Source organism: Plasmodium yoelii, assembly GCF_900002385.2.
Source record: "Plasmodium yoelii strain 17X genome assembly, chromosome: 14".
In the NCBI taxonomy this organism is placed as follows: Eukaryota; Apicomplexa; class Aconoidasida; order Haemosporida; family Plasmodiidae; genus Plasmodium; species Plasmodium yoelii.
Window position 1 is genome coordinate 2,524,959 of NC_036186.2, and position 27,295 is coordinate 2,552,253.

The following is a 27,295-nucleotide window of genomic DNA, read 5'->3' on the forward strand; positions in this document are numbered from 1 at the left end:
GAAATAGCAAACTCAAATAGGATAATAAATAGGATAATAAATAGGATACTAAATAGCATAATAAATAGGATACTAAATAGCATAATAAATAGGATACTAAATAGCATAATAAATAGGATACTAAATAGCATCCTAGAAATTCGTAAATTGATTAGTGGTTGGATTGAAAGGTCCGCTTTATATTTGTTATAAGAGTGGAGGAAGCCAGCTTAAAAAATCAAAAAAATAAAACTAATAATACGGCATAGCATAGTAGAATATAATACGATATAGTAGAATATAATACGATAAATATAGTGGAGTACGATAAGTATAGTGGAGTACGATAAGTATAGTGGAGTACGACAAGTATAGTGGAGTACGATAAGTATAGTGGAGTACGATAAGTATAGTGGAGTACGATAAGTATAGTGGAGTACGACATAGTAAAGGCATAACCGAATGGGGAACACAAAGAACAAATTTAATATCTTAGAAACGGTAAGTGCAGAGCCTATATCCGTTCTCGATTATGTAAATGATACGATAAAAAATAAGAAAGAGGAAAAACAGACAAAAAAAAATCTATTAAGTGAATGGGGACATATGAAAAAAGCGGATAAAACTGATGAACTAAAACTACAATGGAAATTAATTCAACATGAAAATTTATTTGCAAAAAATGAATATAATAAAATAAAAAAAGATGAAAAGATGCCAGATTTTTTTCAAGTTGCTACATTAATAAATGGAGATGATAAAATAAAAGTTGGGGCTGGAAAAGAATCTCAATCATTACATACATCAAATAGAAGGAAGAGAAAATGCTTATCAGCTTTACAATTATTTGAAAAAAATACAGAAATGAAAAAATGGTGTATTAAAAAATATACCAAGTTACAAACAGAAAAAAATATTGGAGGAAAATCTTTTGTTCGAAAGCAAAAGAGAGAATTAATGAAGCTCAAAAGGTCGTAAATTCGGAAAGGGCAGCAGAGAAGAGTAAAATTTTGAAAAAAATAAAAATAAAAACAAAAAATAAAAAATTATCTTTCCATTTTTTTCAACTTTTTTTCCAATTTTTTCCATTTTTTTTTGTTTATAATAAACGAATTCACGTGTTTGCCTCAAATGCTCAGACCTCGTCAATCTATTGATGCTATGGGATTGTGTTTTTTGTTTCAATGTTTTTGTAAAAACATAATAAAAAAAAAGTAGAACAATGAATCAAAAAAATATAATAGAGCAATGAATATAATTAAAAAAAAAAAAATGAAAAATAGATGAATATAGAGATATATAATTTGATGTTTATTTATGGATCAAAGGAAAATAAATAAAAACTTTCTTGAGATGTCTATATTTGATTTATTAAACTGAATATATATCTAAACCGAGTGTCTTAAAAGTATCAACATATATATTTATGATAGTATCTGTTTGTATATAAGGAATATAACTAGAACTATAAATAGAATTAATAATATTAACATGTTTATCTATAAAAATATATAATTCTGATAAGGTTGGTAAATATGCTTTAAATTTGTCCATATTTTGAATAAATTGATATAAATATTTAAATGATATATTATTATTTAATAAAAATTCAGAAATATAATTACTTAAATAAATTTTAATATTTTTAACTTTTTGTTTTCCTCCTAATCCAATCATAACAGAACGATTTTCATTTTTTTCTTCTTCACTTTCATCTGTTTTTTTAACAACACTCTCATCAGAATCTTCATCATATTCATCATAATCATCCTCAGTTTCATATTCTTTTGGATCATGTATTAATTCTTCAGGTGTGAATTCGCCTGTAATTTCAAAATCGCATAATTCATCATTTGCATTGTACATAAAATTAATTATAGAACCTATTGTGTGGGTATATCCATCAGTAATTTGTTGTTCACCCTTTTCTTGTTCGATAGTTTTGGCTTTATTAGCTTTTGTATATAAAGAATACAAACTATTTATTATATGATCTATATTTATGTTAGTATGATGATATGTCATTTTAGTTAAATAAGATGATGGCATTGTTGAAAGAACTTTTTTAATTACAAATTTAGTAATTTCAAGAACAAAATATTTAATTTTAAATATTTGTATAATTAATTGATTTTTTTCAATATTTTTATTAATTGGTAATAACTTATTAATAAAATAGTAAATAATATCATCATTATCTGATATATATTTATTATATATATAATTATTTTTATGTTTATATTCTTCTATGGTTTCTATAAATGGGGTTTGCATTAAATTGAGAACTTTTTGTTCTACATTCATTTCTTCTTTTGCATAACTTCCAAAACGAAGACAGTTATCATTTTTATTATAATAATACATATCTATTAAACATGTAGTTAATTCATCTATAAATTTTATATATCGATTATATCTATAATCTAATTGCATTGTCATATAATCTGCATCAACATTTTGAACTAATACATTTGGAAATAAAATAAAATCAATAACTTTTTTTATTGGTATATATACTAAACCTTGAGTTGAATATGATAATTCTAAATCTTTAAAACGTTTATATATATATTCATATATATCTTTTTCTACTTCTTTATTTCCTGTTTTATTTAATTTATCTTTAAATACATACATTTTTGGCATTAAAAATTTAAGTTTTTTCATTGTATCAGTAAATTTATCATTCACTTGCTTAATTGTTAAGTGTTCTTTAAATATTTCTTCTGTTAATATTCCAAAAGATGTCTCATCAAATATATCTTCTAAATTTAAATCATTTTTATATTTAATTTGTTTATTTATATTATCATATTCTGCTTTTTTAATAAATAACAAATTTGGAGCTTGAGTATATTCTGGATTTTTTTTAATAAATTCATCAAAATTATCATAATATAAATTTTGATTACTAGAAATTTGGTAATTAATTTTGAATAATGTTTCTAATTTAACATATTCATCTGAATGATATGTATCTGGTCCTTTTTCTAAATGACGATTTACAAAATCAAGAGCATCTGATATAAGTGTAGTAACAACTTTAGGAAAATCTGTTTGTAAAAAGTTGATTGCAGATCTTTTATCTTGGTCAGGTAAAGATGTGATAAATTCGTTATATATTTTTAATGCGTCTAATTTGAACATTTTCCTATTTTTAACCATACTAATAGGTACAAATGGTTCTATTAATTTTTTATCTTCTTTACAATAAAGGGTATATACCATTTTGTTAATAACATTATGGAATAGATTCATTAAATCAATATCAATACCATCTATTACATCATCTATTTTGGGTTCTAAATATGAAACTGTTATAAAAGATAATCTAGCCATTAATGAGTAAGCAAGTTTTCCTATCATTTTTTTAGTATCACTATCAAATATTTCAGATGTAAAATATTTTTCTACTGCATTAATTACATTAGAATATGTAAATAAATCTTTATTTTTTGGATGAAAAAATAATCTAAATAAAATCATCAATGGTAGTATATTGTGAGTTTTAGTTGTATTCATAAATCTAAAGAAAACGTCATTAATATGTTCATAATCTATATGTGGTATAAGATCTACAAAATTAAAATGAGGATGATCTTTTAGACATTTTAAATCTACATCACTTACATGATCTTTATGTAATTTTCGTATTTCTGTATTTATTGAAAATATAAAAAAAGATAAAAATATGTCAAAATTATTTAAATGATCCTCTTCTTTATTAAAACGAAATATTTCTGCTTCTTTTTTAGTATATTCATAATAAGTTAAGAAATTTCCATAAATTCCATGTGTATCTATTACTGTTTTCATAAAATATTTTAAAAAACCATCTATACCATTTTTAACTGAACTTAATAATTGACTATTAAATTTAGGATTTTTTTTTTTAAAAATTTGATACATTTTATCATTTCCATCTAAACTATGATTTAAACTTTCTAAAAATTCGAATAATTTAGGATTATATTTTAATTGTATATTATTTTCTTTTGGTTTTAAAAATTTGAATATGATATCTTTTACATAATTAGACAATATTATTCCCTTTTTATGATCCATTTTTAATAATTTTAAATATGAAATAATAGTTGATTTATTATCATTTCTTTTTACATTTGTCATTAGAACTTTAATATCGAATGCATCTAATATAGAAACAAAAAAAAAAGCTAACTTATCAGGAGTAATAAAATGTAAATTTGATTTATTTAATATTTGTTCAGATAATAATATAATTTCTTTTATTCTTAAAATATTTGGTTTTGTTTTTAAATATTTAATAATTTCTAATAAAGCATTATAAGTTAAACCATTTTTTTTTAAAAGATCATTAATAGTATTTTCTACAAGATTAGGAATGTTATTATTTGTGTCTTGGAAAATATGTGAATAATGTGAAAAGAAATTTGTTAAATTTCCTTCTATTAAATTAGTATTATTATTTGTATCATCTATATTTTTTATTATTTTTAATTTATCTAATTCATCTTTATTAAATATATATGAGTTTATATCATCTTTTTCAATAATTGTATACATTTTAGATTTAACAAATGTTTTAAATTCACTTAATTGATTATTACGTAATAAATTATATTTTAAAGTTTTACTTAATATATATATATCTTTTAAAGGTTTTAAAGGGAATGGATACATTGTTTCTTCTTTTATTACATTTAAATATTTATCTTTATCATATGCATCTTCTACAACATTATCTATATATTGTAACATAGAGAATGGTTTTATTTGTGTTCCATATTTATTAACAGGAACAACTTCTCCATTTATTAAAGCGGTTCTTATTTTTTCATTTTTAAAACTAAAATAGTATATTTTATCTGATACTTCATGATAAAATTTTAATGAAGCTCTATATCTTAATATTCTTTCTGATGCATGCTTATAATGACTATTATATGCGCTCATTTTTTCATAAACAACATTTATATTACTACCTATATCTTTTAATTGTGTATAACTATTTAATAAATCTTTATATAGTTTTTCATTTTCTGGATTTTCATTTTTGATCTCTTTTAAAAAATATTCTGGTTGAGTTATTATATAACTAACATCTGGAATATACACATTTTCTTTTATCATATTTAATATATTTTCAATATGGATAATATTTCTTTCTAGATATAAAACGTCATTAGATGGTGTTAATTCAACATTTGTTTTTTTACTACTTTCCGATAATATATTTGGTATGCTTTTTTTTTTTAATAGATCAATGTAATTTTTTAAATTAGAATGGAATATATATAATTTTTGAACAAACATATTTAAGCCTTTTCTATAAATTTGATAATATTTTTCATTTATTATTTTTTTTTTATTTTGATTTTCTAAAAATTTAAATGAAAATATTGCATTTTTAGGAACACGTCTTATATACCCTCTAACTATTTTAATAAATTTTTGATAAATTTGATTATCTATTTCTATATTAATAATTAAATCTTCCATAAAATCTTCAAAAGTATTATTTGTTCGAATAACGGGTTCTAATGGGAATTTTTTTAGATAATTAATGGTATGTGGTGGTTTTCGAGCACTATCACTTGTCATATAATTAACTTCATTTATTATAATTTCTCTTTTAAATTTTAATTTATCTATATTTGTTTTTATTATTTTAATTTGGTTTTCTAATTTGGTTAATTGTGTCTTTTGTGATACAAGAGATTCAATATTTAATTCTTGTTTGTTTAATTGGTTTTGATATAATTTTTCTAATATTGATACTTGTATTTTTTTATCATTATAATTATCTGTTAATATTTGTAACTCAATTTTTAGTTCTTTATCTTGAATTTCCATATTATATAATTCATTAAATAAATCTAAGATAGTGTTTTGTATTATTTTATACACCATTCTTAAGTGAGTAAATTGATCTACAATTATTTCTCTGCTTAATACTTCATTTTTATAACTTTTTTCAATATCATATTTAAATAATCGAAGTTTTTTATCGATTCCATGTATAATATCTATTTTTTTTATGACAATATCATATTGAGTAGAAAGGGAATTAAATTGGTCTTTAAAATCGTTAATTTTTTGTATATTCTGTTTGATTTTTTCTTTAGCATTAGTTATTCCTTTATTTATTGTTTCTTTTTTTTCTGTAAAATTTTTACTGTCAAAATTGGGGATATTTTTTAAATCTATTTCTAAATTTGTGAGTGTAATATTTAGAGATTCATTTTCTTTGGATAGTTCACTAACAATTATATTTATTTCATTTATTTGTTTGGATAAATGTAATTTATCAATTTGTAATTCTGTATATACTGTGACATACAACTCTTTAATAGCACTATTAATATGTTTTATGACATGCTTTTTAATTTTTTGTAATTCATTATTGATAGTTCTTTGTTTTTGCTTATAATGTTTATTTAACATATTTCTATATGACTTATCTAGATATTTTGATATTTTTCGTCTATCTTCTGAATATTTAGTTTTATGTAAATTTTTTTGTTCTGTATAAATATTTGTAAATTTTGGAATATATTCATTTTGATCATAACTAGGTGCAAGATCTTGTGCTAATCTGATTGAATTTTTTAGAATTATTCTAAACTCTCGCATCATTTTCAGATATTGTTTGCTTAAGCTTTTTCTAAAATTTCCATAAAATTTTTTATCACATAATTTCATAAGTTCTTTTTTATAATCATTAAATTTTGTTATCATAAGTTCTTCCATACATATATAATATTTTCCATCAGGACTTTTTTTTGCTATTGTATTTATATAAGATTCTACATCCTTTTTATAACTATTTAAATTATCTGATTTATTAATATTTTTTTTACTTTTTATTTTTTTTAATAATATATTAAAATTTTTATTAATGGCTCGTATAACTTCAACTTTTAATTCATTATATTTAGGTGCTGTTGTATCTTTTAATATGTAAACAATTTGTTGGAATTGTTCACCACATTTTGATGACATTCCATATCCTGTTTTAACAATTTTATCATATATATCAGCAGTGTCTATTGTTAAGGCATTAAGTGCTGCTTCATAATACATTTTATGATATCTTTTACTTCTTTCTATTGGTAAGTTAGCATTTTCTTTTCCTAAAGCTAGTAATCGATCTCTTTCAATAATTCTTTCATCTTCTAAACCATTTTCATAATCCCTATCAATTTGTTCATCTTGTAACTTTTCTTTTTCTGGTTCTTCTTTTTCTAATTTTTGTGTTTCTAATTCATGTTTTGTGTCAATTTCTTTTATTTCTTTTTTAATAATTTCATCATTTTTTTGTTTTTCTTGATTTCTTTCGAGTACATATTTTTTTCGTTCCTCTATTAATTCATTTTCAACTGTTATTTTTAATTCTTTAAAATATTTATTATTTTCATCTGACACGTCATTATCTTCTGACAGTTCATAACTATCGATTTCATCTAAATCAGAATCAGATATATCTTCAGATAGGACTCTACTATTATGTTTATTTGCATCTTTTAAGCTTATAAATATTGGCAATGTTTCTTTTTTTTCTTGTACTTCTTTTACTGTATTTGATTCTGGAGGTGCAATTTGTAAAAGCTTTATTAATTCATTTATAAATTGATCTAGGGTTGCTATTTGTTTATTTTCTTTATGTTTTTCTATAATATCTTTAATATTTTTATTTCGACGTAAATAATCCATTATATTCACATAAGAATTATAAAATAATACTACACCATATTTAAATGATAATAAATCATATGTGGTTTTAAATTTGGAATAGATTTGTTCAGCCCATGGTATTGTTTGTAATATTTGTTCGTGGCTTTTACCCTTTTTACCTTTATTTGTACTATTACTATGTCTATAAAAATTCTTGAAAAATTTATTGTATATATTATCTATAGTTTCTAATAAATCATTATTTTCTAAAAACAAAAGACTATCATAATCAAATGAAGTAGGATAATTTGGCATTGGGAATATATTTATTTTTTGTGCAAAATATATGAATATGGTTGAAACAACTCTAGGAGATATATCTATTTCAGAAATATTTACTAAATCAGATGCATATTTAATAATATCACTTTCATTATAATTTAACATTCTATTGGATGAAAATATGTGTGATATTAATTTTATATCTAAAACCATTAAATTTTCTTCTTCTAAAAAATTTATAATTGCCTTTTCTATTAATTTTATTCTTAATCGACTTTTTGATGTTGCCACATATTTTATTATTCTTTCTATATTTTCAAAAGACCCATTCATATTATCATTTGAATCATTTGTTAAATGATAAAAATCATTTAATATTGCATCTATAGAAAATTCTTTTGGGGTATATGAATAATCACTAAAATTTAATCCGGAAAATAATATATACGTTTTTAAAGAATTGTGAATATTAATATATACTTCTTTCATAAATAATTTAACATCTTTAACTGAGATGTTATTTATTGTATAATATTTATTATATTCATCTTCGTGAAATAAAATATGTATGGCATTTAAAAAGGTATAGAAATCTGATATGTCAATATTATGTGTTGGTATCTTTTCAGTTGGTTCATATATATTATCTTTATTAAATATTTCAAATTCAGTTTTAATATTTTCACAAATTTCTTTATTTTCTTTAAATTCTACGATTTCTCCGATTGAATAGTTAGTGCACCCTTCCGTTCCAATTATATTCACAATTGCATTTGGTCCATTTTGTTCTGTTGGAACTTGATTATTTTTTGGAATTTCAAACCCATCACTTATTCCTGTTTGTTCTTCGATACCATTTACTTTTATGTTAGGTACAAACATGCCTGTTTCATTATCTGGAACAAAACTGTTTATATCAACAGTATCATCATCATCTTCAACTTCATCTTCAACTGGATTTTTTACATTGTTATGGGTGCATTCAGTTGTATCGTCTGGGTCTATTGGGAAAACTGGTTTTGGTTTTTTATTAATTACTGGATAAATATCAACATTATTATGTATATAATATATTCTATTTTTATATTTATATGCTAAATATGGTGGAATTAATTGAATATTATCTTCTAGTTGATCTGGTATGTAGCTAGGTATTACTTTTATTTCTTTAAGATATTTTATTATATTATCAAAATTATATGCTTTCTGGCATTTTGCAAAACCAGAGCAAATACAAAAAAGAAAAGTATATAACAGTATTTTCATTTTGCCAACATTCTTTTTGGGATGGGCTTCGTAGTTTTAAATAATGTATTTTCGTTCATATATTGTTTTTATTTGAAATATTCAAGAATTTATGAATAAACTTAAAATAATTATCATGCTTAAATGCAGACGTTAAAATTAAAAAAAAATAATAAAGTACGAAATAAAGACCTTACGATGGAGGTAAAAACAATGTGATGAAAAAAAATTTGTATTGGTGATGAAAAAATTACTTTTTTATCGCGTAAGCAACTGCTACATTTATGAGTTATGTAGACTTAGTAAATGCAGGAATGAATATAAGTGTGTGCAAAAATAATTATATAACTAATTGAATATGTAAATGTATTGATATATATATATATAGCGGATGTATTATTATGCAACATGTCTGTATATTTTATTCATGTATTAAAGAAAAATACAAAAAAAGGATTAAAAAAGCGTCTTACGCATTATTACAAGTGTAGATTTGTCTATACATATTATTTGTTGTGTAACAAATTTCATTTCATTTTTGCACATGCAATATTATGAATAAGGATAAAAGTAATAATCTAGCTTTAATATTATTATATTTTTTTTTGTATTAATTGAATATTATATCATATAAATACATATAATTAATTAAAAAATATCAACTAAATATGTTCTTTATGTATGCCTAATTATGTCTTTATATAAATTGTTGTATTTCATATGCATTATTGCATATGTTTATTTATATATTCATATTTATTCCACATGTAGTCTTTTTTTTTCCATGTATTTTAATTATTTCAATTTTTTTTTTTATTTTGTTATTTTAGTTTATTAATCAGATTGTCCCAAAAAAATTGTATATCTCTACACAAATATTAAAAATATTAAAATTATTAAAAAAAAATAAATAATAAAAGTTAATAAATTTCCTGACATGGTAATATAAAATAAAGAAAATGTTCAGACATATTTGGTTATATTGCACACTTTTGAAAGATCATATAGAAAAAATTATGACCATTAAGAATATATTATTTGAACTTATTAGAAAATATAGCTAGCTGGATAAAATTAATCTATATCACGGTGTATTATATTTCGGTATTATATAAATGATATATTTTTTTTTTTTTTACACAGATATACGTACACTTAAAATATTTATTGAGCTCTTTATGGGTTACTTTTCATATTTTAAAAATTAATATAAAAAAAATAAAACTTTAGAAACAAAAATAATCTGGGAAATAAATATGTAGTTGATATTATTTGACCTAAAAAGTTGAGCAATTTTAAGATATAAATTAAGGTGAAAAAATCAAGACAATATCTATCTATATAATCTGTTATTTTTTAGTAACATTCATAGGAAAACGATCAAAGTTGTTTATTCATTTATATAAAATTTTATGTATATTTATTAATTATATATGTGTGTGTGTGTATGTATAAGGGTCATAATTTTATATTTGTGAAAAAAAAACATATAGTAAGGATATTATTTATATATTTTTTAAGTTCCTCTTTAAAAGGCTTTAGACGTGTAAATACGTCGTAGCTAATTAATAGTATAAAATATTCACCCATTTTGATATTACTAATATAATTAATTCCAAAGGATATTCGAGCATGTTTTAAAAGTTTTTAATAAAAATAATAATAATAATAAATGAGTATTTAAATAAGATTATGATATGTTCATATTTTTAATATATTTTAAAACGATAAAAGGGTGTCATTTTAATGAGTTTATATTTTTTATACAATTTTTCGTTTATATCATAAATATATAGCATTATAAAAAAGGAATATGTATTATATAGTTTAATGGAAGTTTTATTTTTTTTATATTAAATTTTGAAATAACGTATGAAAACGTTCCCCATAATAATGTCTTTAAATGTTAATGTGTTATATGACAAAGTTCATTTATTATGTTTTATTTTTTTAGTATTTTCATATATTATTAAGTGAATAATATAAAGGATTGTACTATTATTTTTTTTATAGACTAATACATATTTATTTATATATATTTTCAGGTTTTTATTATATAGCTTTTTACAATATAGTAATTAGTATGAAAATATAAAAAATGTGTGTATAGTTTTTAAAATTTTAGATATGAAACAAGAATAAAAGATAAGTCATTGTGTATATATATGTGGATTTTATCGGTTATGTTATATTTAAAAAATTTTATTGTATTTTATTATTTAATTAGAAATGAAAGAGACATATTTGAGCTGATTTTATTTGCAATATTATCAATATTATAAATTTTTATGACATTTTTTGCTATTTTGTCATTTTGTTATTTTGCTATTTTGTCATTTTGCTATTTTGTTATTTTGTTTAAGTAGTGAAAAATTATGAGTTCAGGAAATTGCATTGGCCTGAATATAGTACCATTTTAAGTTTAAAAAATATGTGTAGAAATAGGGGGGATGTGAGTATATGGTTGGAAGCGGAAGTAAATAAAGGGTTTAATAAAGTTATACATCATATCGTTTTCTTATATATATATATTAATAATAAGGAATTAACTATAGAATTTGATTGAGATATATTTAAAGAATATGTACAGTTTGTATTTGTGCATATATTTAATATATATTTTTTACAACCGTTTGAATGAGGGAAAATAAAATTGTGATTTGGTTATTTAAACAATAAATATTAACAGGAATATATAATAATATATATATATAAGACATATATATATGGATATTATGTCAATGTGTTTGATTTTATGCGATATTATAGAAATGTAAATATTTTATTATATTATTTGAATTTTATTTGGAAATTTAGAAATGATATATTATTTATTAGTTAAAAAAAATGTAGGTTAAAAAGGTGAAGAAAATTATTAAAACTGTTAAAATGTATGAAAAAATAATATAGTAAATAATTATTATAAAAAAAAATGAAAAGGTGGAGATTAAAAAATAATAAAGTATGTAAGAAATTATATAATATAGAGTAATATGTATTATATATATGTTACATATTTATAAAAATGCAATACAGAGATTTTGGTGAAATATACGTGAAAAATTGTCGAAAAAAAAAGCAAAAAAAAAAAGCGAAAAAAAAAAAGCGAAAAATACAGCTATTATTATAAAAAAAAAATATTATAAAAAAGTAGATAGTTATTTTTTTTTTTTTCATTTTGTTGTTTTAAATATTATATATTATGTATGTAGTATGTATGATATTTTATTTATATAATTATAATAATAAATATAATTACACGGTAAAACAAAATAATTCATTTAAAAAAATATAAGGGAAATAATAATTTATTAAAATTGTTATTTTATGTATTATGCAAAATACACTTTTATATATATAGTAAAAAAAATGCCAAATATAACAATATTATTAATTATATAAAATGTATGTATAAAAATATTATATTACATATGAAATTATTAAATAAAAAATTATTATAAATAAATATAATTGAATAAGTTGAAAAAAAAAAAATACTTGTTTAGAATAAATGGCACTATTATAATAAATAAAAATATTAATAAATTAAAAATAAATAAATTGGTAATTAGCCAAGTAGACAGTTAGCCACTAAATTAGTAAAAATTTTAATTAGTATACTTTGTTAACTTGATTATATTAATACAAACTTGACAAAGTGAATTTATAAAATACAAACTTGACAAAGTGAATTTATAAAATACAAACTTGACAACGTGAATTTATAAAATACAAGCTGTTTAGAAGGGAAACCTTCATTTTTCGGAAACTATCTTTTAAGCAAGAGCTGTAAAAGTGCATTTGCAAATAGTGTGCAATAGTTAACTCGGCACATGCTACTACGTACGTGATACGTACATATTTGCATACCTATTTACATGCATACCTATTTACAACTTTGGAGAGTTACCAGAATATGTATAAATAAAGCAAGAATTAACGGACATATTATAAGATCTTGCGTTTGAAATATATACATAAATTAGCCAAATTTAATTTTTATTTAAAAGTGTATAGATTGTAAATATCCCACTTACATTAGTGTGGGGATGAAAGGTATGTATTGAACATATAGAGAAGCAGAGAAGTAGAGAAGCGGAGAAGCGATTCGAGGTATTTTATTATATGTCATGCTTTTTCAGATGCTTTTAATTATATATATACATGTGAATTGAAATAGATAAAGGAAAATGAAAAATGAGACAGAAGATTTTTTAATAGCTTTTTTGTTTGATATAGTGTTTTTTGCTATTTGTGTTTGTATATGGTTATATTTAAGAAAAAAAAGAGATGAAAGTAAAATAAGTGACAATATATACATATTAAATAATCAAACTCAAGGGAATATAAAATTAGAAAAAGATTTGGAAAATGATGAAGATAAAAAAGAAAAGATATCAGAAAAGAAAAAACGAGAAAATAAATTTCGAACATTTTTAAATATAAAAGATGATAAAATTGTTAATACAGAAATAAAATATTATTTATTTTTTTTAAAAGCAAATAGAAATATTATATTTTCTTTATGTATATTAGGAATATTTTTAGTATTACCATTATATTTATCTTTACCACGAAATAATTTAAATAATCCATCTTTTTTTAATTATATAAGTGCTGGAAAAATATCAGATATTAACGTATTGACCATTTTATTTTTTATTACAATAATATATAGTGCAATTTCTTATACATTTATATATTTATTATGGCGAAAAATAAGACCAAATAAAAAAAAAACCAAAAAATTTTTACCTCAAAATTTTACTATCATGGTTTCACATATAGATAAAAATGAAATAAATGCTTATAAAATATATAAATATTTTTGTAATTTAACAAATAATAAAGTTGTTTCTGCATATCTTATATTAGATTATTCGATTGTTTATCATGAACAAAAAAAGATATTTAATGCAACCAAAAATTTAAAACTTCTTAAAGAAAATGAAGAAAAAAAAAGTATTAAAAAAGAAAGATCTAGAACTTTTTTTAGAACCTTTTTAAGTAAAAATAAAAAAACAAAAGATTCGATGTTATCTATATGTGATAAAAATGAAGTAGAGATATATAATAATGATAAGGATAAAGCAGAGTCTGTTAATATTGGTGAAGAGAAAAAGTGTGAGAATTGTAATGATGATAAAAAATGTGATGATGATAAAAAATGTGATGATGTGCTAAAATTGGATGAAAACAAAATATATTTACGAAATAAGTATGGCAGTGAAACGCCAAATGGGGAACATGACGATAATAATGACGATAATAATAACAAATGTGAAAATGATATTCGGGTTAATACCGAAAGTAATGATATATTACAATATATAGATTATATCAAAAGAACTGGTGATATTGATAATAATGAAACGTTAGATAGTTCAGATAAAAATAGAAAAAAAAAAAAAAAAAAAAAAAAAAAAAAAAATGAAACTCTAAATAATAGTAGTAATAACTATGATGAAAATAGTAATTATGATAGTGAAAATAAAAGAGATAATTGTAATGGTGAAAATGAAATGTATTCAAAAGAGTCAAGTGATGAAGATGATTATGATGAATTAGAAGATAACAAAATGAATAATACAAATATAGCAGATAAAAATTATCCATATAAACTTCATATTGAACAAAATTTAATTAATAATAATAATGAAATGATATTTTATGGGGTAGGACCATTTTCAAATAAAGAAAAAAATAAATTTTCTATTAAATTAAAAAAAAATAAAGATAAATATAATTTTGAATCTAAAAAAAATATATTTAATAAATTACATTTTTTTAAAAAAAGTAAAAAAAGTCATTGGAAAAAAAAATTAAAAGAACACTTAATCAAATTTTATCATGTACAAAATGAAACTCCTAAAAAATCAACGGGGGTATGTTTTGTTTCATTTATTGATACAAAATCGGTTCATGATTGTATACATAATATTCCTTTTACTGAAAGAAATAAATGGATTATATCAAATGCGCCTCCTAATTATGATATCATTTGGAAAAATCTTAAGAATCATAGTTATAAGATATGTGCCCGTTTTATTATACTAAACGCTTTATTAGTGTTGGCTAACACTATTATTATTTTAACAGTTACGTCGATTGACAACATTATAAAGTTATTGATTAAAAAATATAGGGATGAATATCCTAACTCGGGGAATATCAGCGCCATTTTAACGAGTGAGTTTGTATGCACTTTGTGAGTTGTATGCACTTTGTAAGTTTGTATGCTTATTTTGTGATTTTTTTTTTTTTTTTTTTTTTTTTTAGCTTGGCTATCTCCCTTCATTGTCATCTTTGTGAATAGTATCATTCAGCCAGCTTTAATTACTGGAGTGTCAATGGCAATTGGATTTATTCGAAAATCAAGCGAGCACACTTATGTGTTGCAAGGAAATTTTATTTTTTTAATTTTAAACACAATTCTGATTCCATTGCTGTCTTTATCTCCGCTCAGCTCGATAATTAAGGTAAAAACATAGAAGTAAAAATAAAAGTAAAAATAAAAGTAAAAATAGAAGCAAAAATAAAAGTAAACAAATTGATGTGTCTAGAAATGAATGCATATATTTATATATATTTTAATTACCGATTTATATTTTCAAAACATTTTGAAGGTTATGTATTCCGATGAGATAGGGCAATGGTCGACACGTTTAGGAGCTTATTTGTTTAATTCTAGTGGTTTTTTTGCTATGAGATATTTACTTCATTGTTGTTTTTTGACATGTGCAAATCAGTTATTGCAAATTCCCCAGTTTTCAAGTAAGGAAAAAAAATTAGAAATGTGTATAAATAATGATCTTGGTTATTTTGCACATTTTTCACGGTATTTTTGCATATTTTTTATCACGATATTTTTGCATATTTTTCACGATATTTTTCACATTTTTTTAATTTAACAGTCAGGTCAATTGTTAAAACTGTAACAAAAAAAGAAATAAGCACATGGACATTTGATTTTGGATATTGGTACGGATTCAACACGACGATTTTAGCCTTGATCTTAACCTTTAGGTATGATAGAATTTTAAAATAACTTGCCCTTTCTTCTGCATCTGTTTCTTCCACTTCTTCCTTTTCTTCCATTTTTTACTTGATCAATTTCTTCCACTTCTTCCATTTTCTACTTCACCCTTTTCTTCCGTTGCAGCGTCGCTGTCCCTTTCATTCTGCCATTAGGGTCGTTGTATTTTTTCCTGCGATATTACATAGATAAGTATAACTTGATATATGAAGTATGTCGAACAAATTTGGATAGTCATGGAGCTATAATAAGAACAGCGATTAAATTCATGCTCTTTTCAGTTGCCTTTTTTCAAGTAATACATACATAGTTTCATTTCACCTTTATTTCATTTCACCTTTATTTCATTTCGCCTTTATTTCATTTCGCCTTTATTTCATTTCGCCTTTATTTCATTTCGCCTTTATTTCATTTCGCCTTTATTTCATTTCGCCTTTATTTCATTTCGCCTTTATTTCATTTCGCCTTTATTTCATTTCACCTTTATTTGTTTTTTTTTTAGCTTGTTATGTTCACCTTTTTTTCAAGAGTGCAGAATAAATTTATTTCAGTGGGTCGAAATATTCTCTTTTTATCATCATCCCTTACAACACTATTACTTTTATGCAGATCTACCGAATGGGTTAGCACAAATCATATTAAAAAAAAAAAAGGGAAAAGGACTTTTTGTTATTTATGTGAGAAAAATGTTTATGTTAGTAACTTGAAAGATTTAAACAAATTAAAATATGCATATGCTAATCCGTATGAGACAAAACGATAAGAAAAAAAAAATAAAAAATAAAAAAAATAAAATAAAATAAAATAAAATAAAAAACAAATTTGTAAGCAAATATCTATCCTATTATTTGTTGTATCATTTGTGTAAAATTATAGAATATGAATAAGAATTTATATTTTTTTTGTTTTTGACTATTATTTTGTTCCCATAAATATTTTACTTTTAAATTTTGGATTATGGTGGCGAGTTTGTGAAGCTAATAATATTTGTGACAAAAATTTAGTTTGTAGATATACATTATTTTATTAAATTAAATTAAATTAAAATTTATATTAATAAAATGCTATCCAGCTTTTTAAGTAATATTTGGCAATAAAAAAAAAAAAAAAAAACGAAGAATTATATATATTATTCATTTTTTAATATTTAATGCCGATTCACTTAATTACTTTTTTTGTTATTTTATATGTATGTGTATTCGAATTTAACTACATGGCTACACATGCATATTTCCGTATTCATTTATTATTATTATTATTATTGTTATTGTTATTTCATTTTGCGGTTCATTTTGCGGTTCATTTTTCTGCTTATTTTGGTGTTCATTTTGCGTTTATTTATATTTTTCCGTCTTTATATTTACATTGAAATTTCAAATTTCGACGATTTTATATAACTCCGATGTTATAACAGTTATATGTGTACATGTTTATATAATTTTTAATTTTTTCTTTTTAAAAACATTTTCTAAAAAAATAACAGTATACAAATAATAATTTAATGAATACTTATATTTTCAAAAAAGGATTATGTTAATTTTGAAATGTATATGCACCTTAAAGTCTTTTATGGTTTTGTGGAAAGTAAGGTGTAAGTCTAATAAAATGGTTATAGCTTATTTTATATTATATCGTTAATGAGATGAGTTATTAATTTGATATATTATATTTCATTATTTATGTTATATGTGTTATACTTAATTTATCATTATCTATATTATAAAATTGAAGATAATGTCGCTTTCTGTAAAGATAGTATATAGGTAGCTTTTTTATTATATTTTTTTTAGATCAATTTAAAAAAAAAAAAAAAAAAAAAATTCTGAACAAGACATAAATAATTTTAATATAATTTTAGGGTTTTAGAAATAATGTGAATTAATATTTATAATGTGATATTACACAATTGAAGATAATAAATACAAACAAAAACCATATCTATCAGTTTTTATATATTAATAATAATTATGCACAGCTGAAAAGAGGGTAATAAATATGGGCATTGGAATATTTTTAACGAAATATTTTATTTTTATTTCTTATAATATTCTGAAGAATAAATTTGTAATTGTATAAAAATATGAACAGTTCATAATTTTTTTGTATATATTTCTTTCTTTATATTTAAAAAATAAATATAATAGCAATGTAAATAAAATGGTATTGAAATATTATCAGAATAATATACAAGTAAAGGCTTCCCATAACAAAAAATAAAAAATATATGTTAAATAGGTGAGTTATAATTTGCAGAAGAAAAAGGAAATATTTTGAATAGTTAATTATTACATAAAAATTGAAGAGAAATAAAAAAAAAAATATTTAAAATAGTAGCAAAATAAAGAATAGTTATTGTATGTGTGTTTGTATAATATTATTAGTTAGAGTGTGCGAGGTAAGCAATATAAATGAATAAATATGTACATATTTATATATATACCAATTTTGAATAAATAACATTACATTGAGTGTTTAGTGAATTGGTACTGTTTTTGTTTATTTGGCTTAGTGTGAGGTAAAAGTTGAAAAAATAATTTTTAAGTAAGGCATCACAAATAGGGCTAAATAAGTAGGGCATCACAAATAGGGCTAAATAAATTCTTTGTGAGAATATAGCCACATTGCAAGTGTTGTCGAATTATTACATTTCAGTATAATATAGATGGGTCATAATTAAACATATGAACAGTACAGGTAATTAAGAAATACGATTTGGATAAATTATTTATTATATATGTATAATATTTTGAAGAAGATAAAAAAAGAAAGGTCTTTTTTCAGAATAAATAGGTCTGAATTGTGATAGGAATTTCTTTATTATTATTTTCTTTTTTTATAAACCTTTTAAGAGGGTATATAAGTATTTAGTATAATGAGAATTAATAATTAAACATTATATTTTAATTTAATTTTGAAATAAAAATATTTTTTTTTTTGCTTTAAAAATTCATCATTTCAATTGAGATAAATACAATGGTATGTATAAAACAACTTTTGCAAAGATATAATTTTGTAGTTACACAAAAAAAAAGTTAAAATACATGTTACACAAAATAGACAATAAATAATGTATATATATGTACACATACATAAAAATTATGTACATTTTTATTTTTAGCTAGCTAATATATTCGGAAGTGTTTGCTCTATAGATTTAAAAATAGATACTGAAGAAGGTCGGAAATTTTCATTTTTAAGGAAAGATAAAAAAGGTGAAAAATATCCAATTTTTTCAGATGGGGAAGATATAAATGGAATTGCAACAATAACTTTAAAACCAGGAAAAAAAATAGAACATTATGGAATAAAATTAGAATTAATTGGTCAAATAAATATATTAAATGATAAGTGTAATTCATATGATTTTTTTTCAATATCAAAAGATTTAGAACCTCCTGGATTTTTAATAGAAAGCAAACAATTTAAATGGAAATTTTCATCAGTAGATAAACAATATGAATCTTATTTTGGTAAAAATGCAGAATTAAGATATTTTGTTCGATTAAATATAATAAAAGGTTATTCTGGAAATATACAAAAAGAAATAGATTTCATAGTTCAAAATATATGTATACCACCTGAAATAAATAATACAATAAAAATGGAAGTAGGAATTGAAGATTGTTTACATATAGAATTTGAGTATGATAAGTCAAAATATCATTTAAAAGATGTTGTAGTTGGAAAAGTATATTTTTTATTAGTTAGAATAAAAATAAAACACATGGAATTAGATATTATCAAAATTGAAACATCTGGTATTGGAAGAAATTGTATAACAGAAACATCAACTTTATCAAAATATGAAATTATGGATGGGTCTCCAACTAAATCTGAGTGTATACCTGTTAGGTTATATTTAAGTGGATTTGATTTAACGCCCACTTATAAAAATATACAAAATAAATTTTCTGTTAAATATTATATTAACCTTATAATTGTTGATGAAGAAGAGAGGCGCTATTTTAAAAAACAAGAGATATTTCTTTGGAGGAAAAAAATGGGATAGGCCAAAATAGGCGAAAACAGGCGAAAAATGAATGAAAAATAGGCGAAAAAATAAGCAAAATTTAATGATGTGCTTATTTATTTTTTTTATGTTTTGGCACATTGTTATATATACACACACATGTATGCGTTTATTTTAGTTATTGCATAGGTATAGATATGTTTTTATTAGTGGACATTTTTTTTGTATCATGTTTTACATTCGCATTTATATGCAATATTACTGTTCTCAACTTTCACAGGTATAAAAACGCATAAACTAATTAATTCGTTATTTATGATATAACTTTTCACACATTTATAAGTGCAAAATTTAACAAATTTAGCAAATTTAGCAAAATTAACGAAATTAACAAATTTAACAAATTTAGCAAAATTAACGAAATTAACGAAATTAACGAAATTTACCTTGCTGTTCATATTTTTTTCAACATTTTTTCAACATTTTTTTTTTTTTTTTTTTTTTCAACATTTTTTTATATTGTCAAAATGGAGGGGAATTAGGGCGTAGTAAAATGTAGGGCTCAATATGTTTATTTATTTTGTTTATTCATTTTGTTTATTCATTTTGTTTATCTATTTTGTTTTGTATCCATTTTGTTTTGTACCCATTTTGTTGCGTATTTATTGATAGTAAAAATGTATTAGCAAAATAAAATACAATTTAGTATGTACACACAAATTAATATTTTTTTTTTTACTGTCTTTATCTTTATATGCTATAAAAAAAAATGCATAAATTGGATTGAAAGTATTAAAAATAAAGATAAAAATGAAGATAAAACAAAATAGTTATATTGTTCTATTTTAATATTATTTACTCTTGTTATATAATTTTTTTTTTTTTTTGTCAAAGTTTAACGATATTTTTTTGTCTATTTTGTTTATATGGGCAATATTTATATGAACTATATAAGTGTTGCATTTTTTTTGTTTTTTTTTGTTTTTTTTTGAAAATATTTAAAAAAAAATAATTTGTAGAAAAAGTTAAATATAAAAAGATAGTCAGAATGGAAAGACATGGAAAAAGAACAAGAGAAAGATTAGGAATTTTACTTGATGAAAGATATAAAAATCGAGAAAAAGAAAATGAAATAAAATTATTTGAAAATATAAAAACAGATATTAGTATAATAATAAGTGAACAATTAAAAAAAAGATCTAAAAGTGAGTTTGAATTAACAAATATTGAAAAGAAATATATTTATTTAAAATATATGACAGAGGAATTAGAAAAGTTAATAAAATTTGAAGATAATGAATTAAAAAATGAAGAGGAAATAATAAAAAACTATTTTGAATATACAAGTACAAATTTAAATTATATATTTATAAAATATAAAAGTATAGTAACAGATTTATCTGATCAAAATATGAATATGAAGTTAAAATTAAAAGAAGTTAAAGAAAATGAAATAAATGAATTTCGAGAATATTATGAGATGATAAAAAATAAGAATGAAAAATTAAAAAAAGATAAAAATAATATTATTGATATTAAAAATAAATTATGTGATTTAAAAAAAGAATATATATATCTTATAGAAAATATTAAAATAAAAAATGAAGAAAAAGAAAATATTGAAAAAAAATATAAAGAGCTACTACGAAATATAGAACAATATAAAAAAGAATTTGAAAATATAAAAGAATGTTGTAATTTAAAAATGAGTGAAAAAAAAGAAACGTCTATAAATTTAAATATAATAGAAAAAGACATAAACGATGTAAATAACGAAATTGATAAATTGTTAGTAGAAAAAAAAAAAATTACAAATGAATTATCTGTTTTAGAACAAGATAATAATAATATTTTTAAAAAATTATTTGATTTGAATTCAAATATAAATGAAAAAAATAATAAATTATCTGATGAAATTTGTGAAATTGAAAATAAAATAAATCAAGTAAAAAATAAAAAAGAAATAAATGAAAATAATTACACACAACTTGAATTAAAATTAAAAGAAATTACAAAAACATGTGATAATAAAAAAAAAGAAGATGAAGAAATTTCAGAAATTGTGAAAGAAGTAAGTGAGAGATTAATAAATAATATAAACATTTTTAAAGAAAAAGAAAAGGAATCAATTAATTATCAAAATGAATATAATATAATAAAAGAAAATAATTTAGACAAAATAAATAAAATAAATTTATTAAATAAAAAGATAGAAAATGGAGATGTGTCTATAAATAATTATAAATGTAATATTGAAAATTTAAAAACAGAATTAATAAATATAGATGAAATTAAAGAAAAAAATGAAAAAAAAAAATCTGAACTTTTAAATTTAATAGAAATATCAGAAAGATTATTACAAGATGAAAAAAATAACTTTTTTAAGATCTCAAAATTTTTTAATTTAATATCAATATCAAATGATGAATATATAAAAATTCAAAATAAACAAAAAAATAAATGTTATGATAATAGTGTAATAAATAAATATAAAGAGTTAGAAGATAATTTAAAAACATTATGTAAAGAAATAAATGAGAAAAAAAATTTAATTAATAATGTTATTCAAAATGATATAAATAATATTAAAAAGACATTTGAAAATTTTGAAATAAATTTAAATTCTTTTAAAGAAAAAAATCAAAATATTAATGACAAACTTGAAATATTATTAAATAAATATAAAGATTATGAACATGAATTAGATATAAATGATACAAATTATGAAAACAAAATAAAAGAAATATCTTCTGATTTAAATATAAAATATGAACAACTTACAGAAACTTTAGCTAGCCAATTAAAAACAAAACATATAGAACACAATAAATTTTTAAAACAAGGAGAAAAGGAAAAGCTCGAATTTAATTTCCAGTTATATAAATCTGAAATTATTTTGCAATTAGAAAAAGAAAAGGAAGAAAAAAAAAACAAAATTGAAGAAATTCGTAAAGAGTTAAGAATGTATCAGCAAAAATATGCGTCGTTAAAACGGGTCTGACATTGCCCAGATGAAGCCCATGGGGCTGTGCCGAAGTTTGGAAATGTTGTAAATGTTTGGGAAAATGTGGCAAAAATGAGACGGTCATTACATGATCATGATACATATCAAAACGTATTTGTGTTTTTTTATCATTCAGCTAGCTATGTATATGCTCACTTTTGTATGACTTGTTTATATAAATTATAGAACAAATCAAAGGCATACGATATGCCTTATTTTTTTGTGTATAAATTTGCCCATACAAATTTATTATAATTATTTTAATTAACAATGTATACACTGGTTTTGCAAATTAATTGTATTAATTTTGTCCAAAAAAAAAACTGAAAAAAAACTAACAAAATTGAGAAAAAAAAAAAAAAAAAAAAAAAAAAAAACACTTAGAACTATGTAGTAACATTATAATAGGGTGAGAATAATGTAAACTCTGAAATATTTATTTTTATTTTTTTGAAATTATGAAAAATATAGATAAAGAATATTATTGTTAGATAAATAAAATATAAAATACACTCTAAAACAAAAAAAAATAATAATAAAATTCGAGGAAAATATAAAATGTTTTTCTATATACATATGTATATTTATTTATTTATTTATTTATTTATTTATTTTTCATTTCTTGTTGAGGAAAAAATATATAAGCTTACATATTCATTGACATAAAATTTTGGAAACTATATTTTTATTAAAAAGTGAATAAATTCCAAACATCGTAAAAGTAACTGTTGTTTAGGCAAAGAAATATGGTTTAGGAAATAAATTTATTTTTATTTTGTTATATATTTATTTTATTATATATTTATTTTATTATGTATTATATAAATAAGTTGTATATTATAATATTTATAGGGGATATGATACTATAAAAACATTTTGTATATTCATTTAATTTTCAAACTAATACAAAATAAATATTTTTTTAAATATGATAAAGGGTGTGTTAATAATTAACACAAATGGGAAGCCGCGATTTTTGCGTTTTTATGATGGAAGCGTAAGAAATAAAATGAAGTATATTTTGAATAAATATGTATAACATAATTTACTTAAAAAATAATTTTACTATAATTTATAGAGTCACGAAAGGCAACAATTAATAACAAAAAAAATACATGAAATAATTATAAAAAGATCAACAGATGAGTCTTGTTGTTTTATTGAAAATGAGGAATTGTTTGGGATGGATGTGAAAGTTGTATATAGGTAAGGGAACAAAAATAATATGTGAAATAAATTTAATATATCATTTTTTCAAATATTTTTTAAAAACATAAATATAATATTATATACAACACTTTTTTAGACACTTTGCTACATTATTCTTTGTTTTTATAATTGATTCTATGGAAAGCGAATTGGGGATTTTGGATTTAATTCAGGTTAGGAAAATATAGAAAAATGAAAAAAAAAAAAAAAAAAAAAAAAAAATTTAAGAGACAAACTAGGCTGTGTGAAAAGGGAATATTCTCTTACTTTTTTACATGCATATTTTTGGGGGTATAAAATAATAGTTGACTTTTTTATGTACAGGTTTTTGTGCAAGTTTTGGATGTGAATTTTGAAAATGTTTGTGAGCTAGATTTAGTATATAATTATGAACAGGTTTGAAATAAAAAAAAAATAGACAATATAAATATGGCTTCATTTAAGCACCTTTATTTTTTATATTGAATTTCATTTATTTATATTTATTTGTTTTTACCCTTATTAGATAAATTATATATTGGATGAAATCGTAATGGGAGGTAAGTGAAATTCACTTAATAATTGTTATATGTTTATTCTTAATTATGTACATAAATATATGTACAGAATTTTTTATTTATTTCATTTATATACTTGGTTGTTTTTTTTTTTTTTCCCCCACTCCTTAAAGGAATAGTACTGGAAACAAATATTGATGCTATAATGCATTCGATAAATGGGTCTAAAAAATTAATAGATAATGAATCTTCATTTTTTGGTGATTAAATTTTATGTTTTATGTATTTTCCTTTTTTTTTGGTGATTTGCATTTTGTTTTATTTTATATGAAAAGAAATGGATATATGATATCCCTTACTTTTTTAATGTTGTTTTGAATGTATTATAATTATAAACAAATATATAAACAAAGATAATATAATTTGAGTAATAAATCAAAAAATGTATAAAAAAGGTAAAACGTGATAAAACTGGGAAAATGGGATGATAAACATACGTAATTGAAATAACATAAAGACACAATGATAAGTGTGTATCGATAACAATGTAGTAAAATATTATAGCGATAAAATGATCGAAATATAAATATAGAGTAAAAAAAATCTGACTGTACATAAATTTTACAAAAAAAAGTAGAGAATATTATGAACGTTAATAAAATTGGATAATTATTTTTTAATCATGGAATATATTATATCAAATATAAATAAAAATGGTATGTACAGGAAATATAAAAATTATATAATTAGCTAGCTTGTTAATAATATTTTTCAATTTGTAATTTTGCAATTTTGTTTACAAATATGCTGATTTAAAAAAAATTTAATCAAAACTTAAATCTATATCATCGGGATGATACTTTTTTTTTGCAATATTATATAATTGAAAAGAGTCAATAGGACCAATTTCTGTTATGTATAAATTAATAAATTTTTGAGGAATATAATCATATTTTGAAATTCGAATATATAAATTTTCAGTATTATCATAAATCATGGGTGGACCAGGTTGTAATTCATTTTGTTTTAAAGGGTCATATAATGGATCATAAAGTAATTTAAATAATGGTAATACAACAATTACAGGTTTTGAATAAAAAAATGCTGAACAAGCAATATTATATCCACCAATTTTAGTAATTGCACCACCAGAAGATGAAACAGCTACTGAGCCTATAACAACTTTTGTTACTTTTGGTATGACTGCATAAATAGCTGAGTCAGGTATATATGTAGTATCTACTCCATCTTCACTTAATAATTTTGCCATTTTAAATCCATTTCTATTTATATCACCACCAACTACTATAATAGATATTCCTTCTTTTTTTTTGTTAATATTTTTTAGAAATTTTTCAACCCCAAATGAATAGCCCATAGTTAAAATAACATCATTTTCCATGAACAAGTCATAAGATGTTCTTTGTTCAGTTTCACCCCAAGATAAATCAATTTCAGCAATTAATTCTGTTATGCCTTCAATTATTGAATGTTTTAATGTATTAGTTGCTGGTATTTTATATGTATTTTTTTTTGATGAATTTTCAAAATAGGATGAAAGTGATTTTTCGAAATTTAAAAGTTCTCGTTCATATAAAAATTTATTATTAACTGTCTTATTTGTTAATTCATCAATAATCATATTATTATTTTTATTAATAATATCTATATAATTATTATTGTATAAATAAAGTTGTTTAAAATGTTCAGTTCTTATTATAGTTAATACTCTTCTTATAATATTTGGTATTATAAATATCATTTTATTATTTTTAATAATTTCTTTTCCTAAATATTTTATTATTTCAATTAATTCATATACACTTTCCCAATGATATATTTCTACAACTTTTTTTAAAACGTCTGCAATTTTTTTTCCTATAATATTACTACCTTTAATAAATCCATTTTTAAATCCTTCATTTAATATATCCGCAATTCCTTTTAACCAATATGCAGAGATTATTTCTTTTTGTCTATTTTTTTTTAATTTTTCACTTTTTTTTTTTTTTTTTTCAAATTTTATAATTTCATTTTCTTTAAAATTTGGGTTACATATATTCTGACTGTGCAAGGTAATATTTTTCGAGTCATATTTATTTGTGTGCGTTTTTTGATTTTTTTCAACATATTCATCTTTATAACATTTATTGTGATTGTTGTTTAGCTGGGTTTTATTTGTTGATTTATTATTTTCTAAATTAGTATTTATATATTTTTTTTCATTCGTTATGTTATTTAATATATTGTCATTATGTTCTGACAAATTTTGAATATTATTGTTAGGGGTATAAAATTTATTTTCATTTTTGTTGATGATATTATTATTGGCATGTGTCTCTTTCATTTTATTTTTTTGTTTATCATCATTTTTATAATTTGAATTATTTTTTATTTCACTATCTTGGTTTATCATC

The 27,295-nt window shown here is 21.2% G+C and overlaps 7 protein-coding genes across 7 annotated transcripts; 5 read left to right on the plus strand and 2 right to left on the minus strand.

Moving 5' to 3' along the window:
• Positions 1-441: 441 nt before the first annotated feature.
• On the plus strand, positions 442-957 carry PY17X_1465500 (rRNA-processing protein FCF2, putative; the record flags this gene model as incomplete). Its single annotated transcript, XM_721815.1, has 1 exon — positions 442-957. The coding sequence occupies one exon, from the start codon at positions 442-444 to the stop codon at positions 955-957; it is 516 nt and encodes a 171-aa protein (XP_726908.1).
• Positions 958-1,350: 393 nt separating this feature from the next.
• On the minus strand, positions 1,351-9,183 carry PY17X_1465600 (osmiophilic body protein G377, putative; the record flags this gene model as incomplete). Its single annotated transcript, XM_721816.2, has 1 exon — positions 1,351-9,183. One exon carries the CDS (start codon positions 9,181-9,183, stop codon positions 1,351-1,353), a length of 7,833 nt encoding a protein of 2,610 aa, XP_726909.2.
• A 4,169-nt stretch (positions 9,184-13,352) lies between these two features.
• On the plus strand, positions 13,353-16,961 carry PY17X_1465700 (CSC1-like protein, putative; the record flags this gene model as incomplete). Its single annotated transcript, XM_022957727.1, has 6 exons — positions 13,353-15,351; positions 15,442-15,641; positions 15,789-15,936; positions 16,077-16,188; positions 16,325-16,493; positions 16,701-16,961. 6 exons carry the CDS (start codon positions 13,353-13,355, stop codon positions 16,959-16,961), a joined length of 2,889 nt encoding a protein of 962 aa, XP_022813069.1.
• Positions 16,962-19,171: 2,210 nt separating this feature from the next.
• Positions 19,172-20,207, plus strand: PY17X_1465800 (vacuolar protein sorting-associated protein 26, putative; the record flags this gene model as incomplete). Its single annotated transcript, XM_022957728.1, has 2 exons — positions 19,172-19,174; positions 19,317-20,207. 2 exons carry the CDS (start codon positions 19,172-19,174, stop codon positions 20,205-20,207), a joined length of 894 nt encoding a protein of 297 aa, XP_022813070.1.
• Positions 20,208-21,216: 1,009 nt separating this feature from the next.
• On the plus strand, positions 21,217-23,169 carry PY17X_1465900 (conserved Plasmodium protein, unknown function; the record flags this gene model as incomplete). The annotated part of the gene is made up of 1 exon (XM_022957730.1): positions 21,217-23,169. One exon carries the CDS (start codon positions 21,217-21,219, stop codon positions 23,167-23,169), a length of 1,953 nt encoding a protein of 650 aa, XP_022813071.1.
• A 931-nt stretch (positions 23,170-24,100) lies between these two features.
• Positions 24,101-25,146, plus strand: PY17X_1466000 (AP-3 complex subunit sigma, putative; the record flags this gene model as incomplete). Its single annotated transcript, XM_022957731.1, has 6 exons — positions 24,101-24,169; positions 24,251-24,378; positions 24,479-24,554; positions 24,706-24,777; positions 24,887-24,920; positions 25,052-25,146. 6 exons carry the CDS (start codon positions 24,101-24,103, stop codon positions 25,144-25,146), a joined length of 474 nt encoding a protein of 157 aa, XP_022813072.1.
• Positions 25,147-25,701: 555 nt separating this feature from the next.
• PY17X_1466100 (initiation factor 2 subunit family) lies at positions 25,702-27,294 on the minus strand (the record flags this gene model as incomplete). The annotated part of the gene is made up of 1 exon (XM_718687.1): positions 25,702-27,294. The coding sequence occupies one exon, from the start codon at positions 27,292-27,294 to the stop codon at positions 25,702-25,704; it is 1,593 nt and encodes a 530-aa protein (XP_723780.1).
• Between the last annotated feature and the right edge of the window lies 1 nt (position 27,295).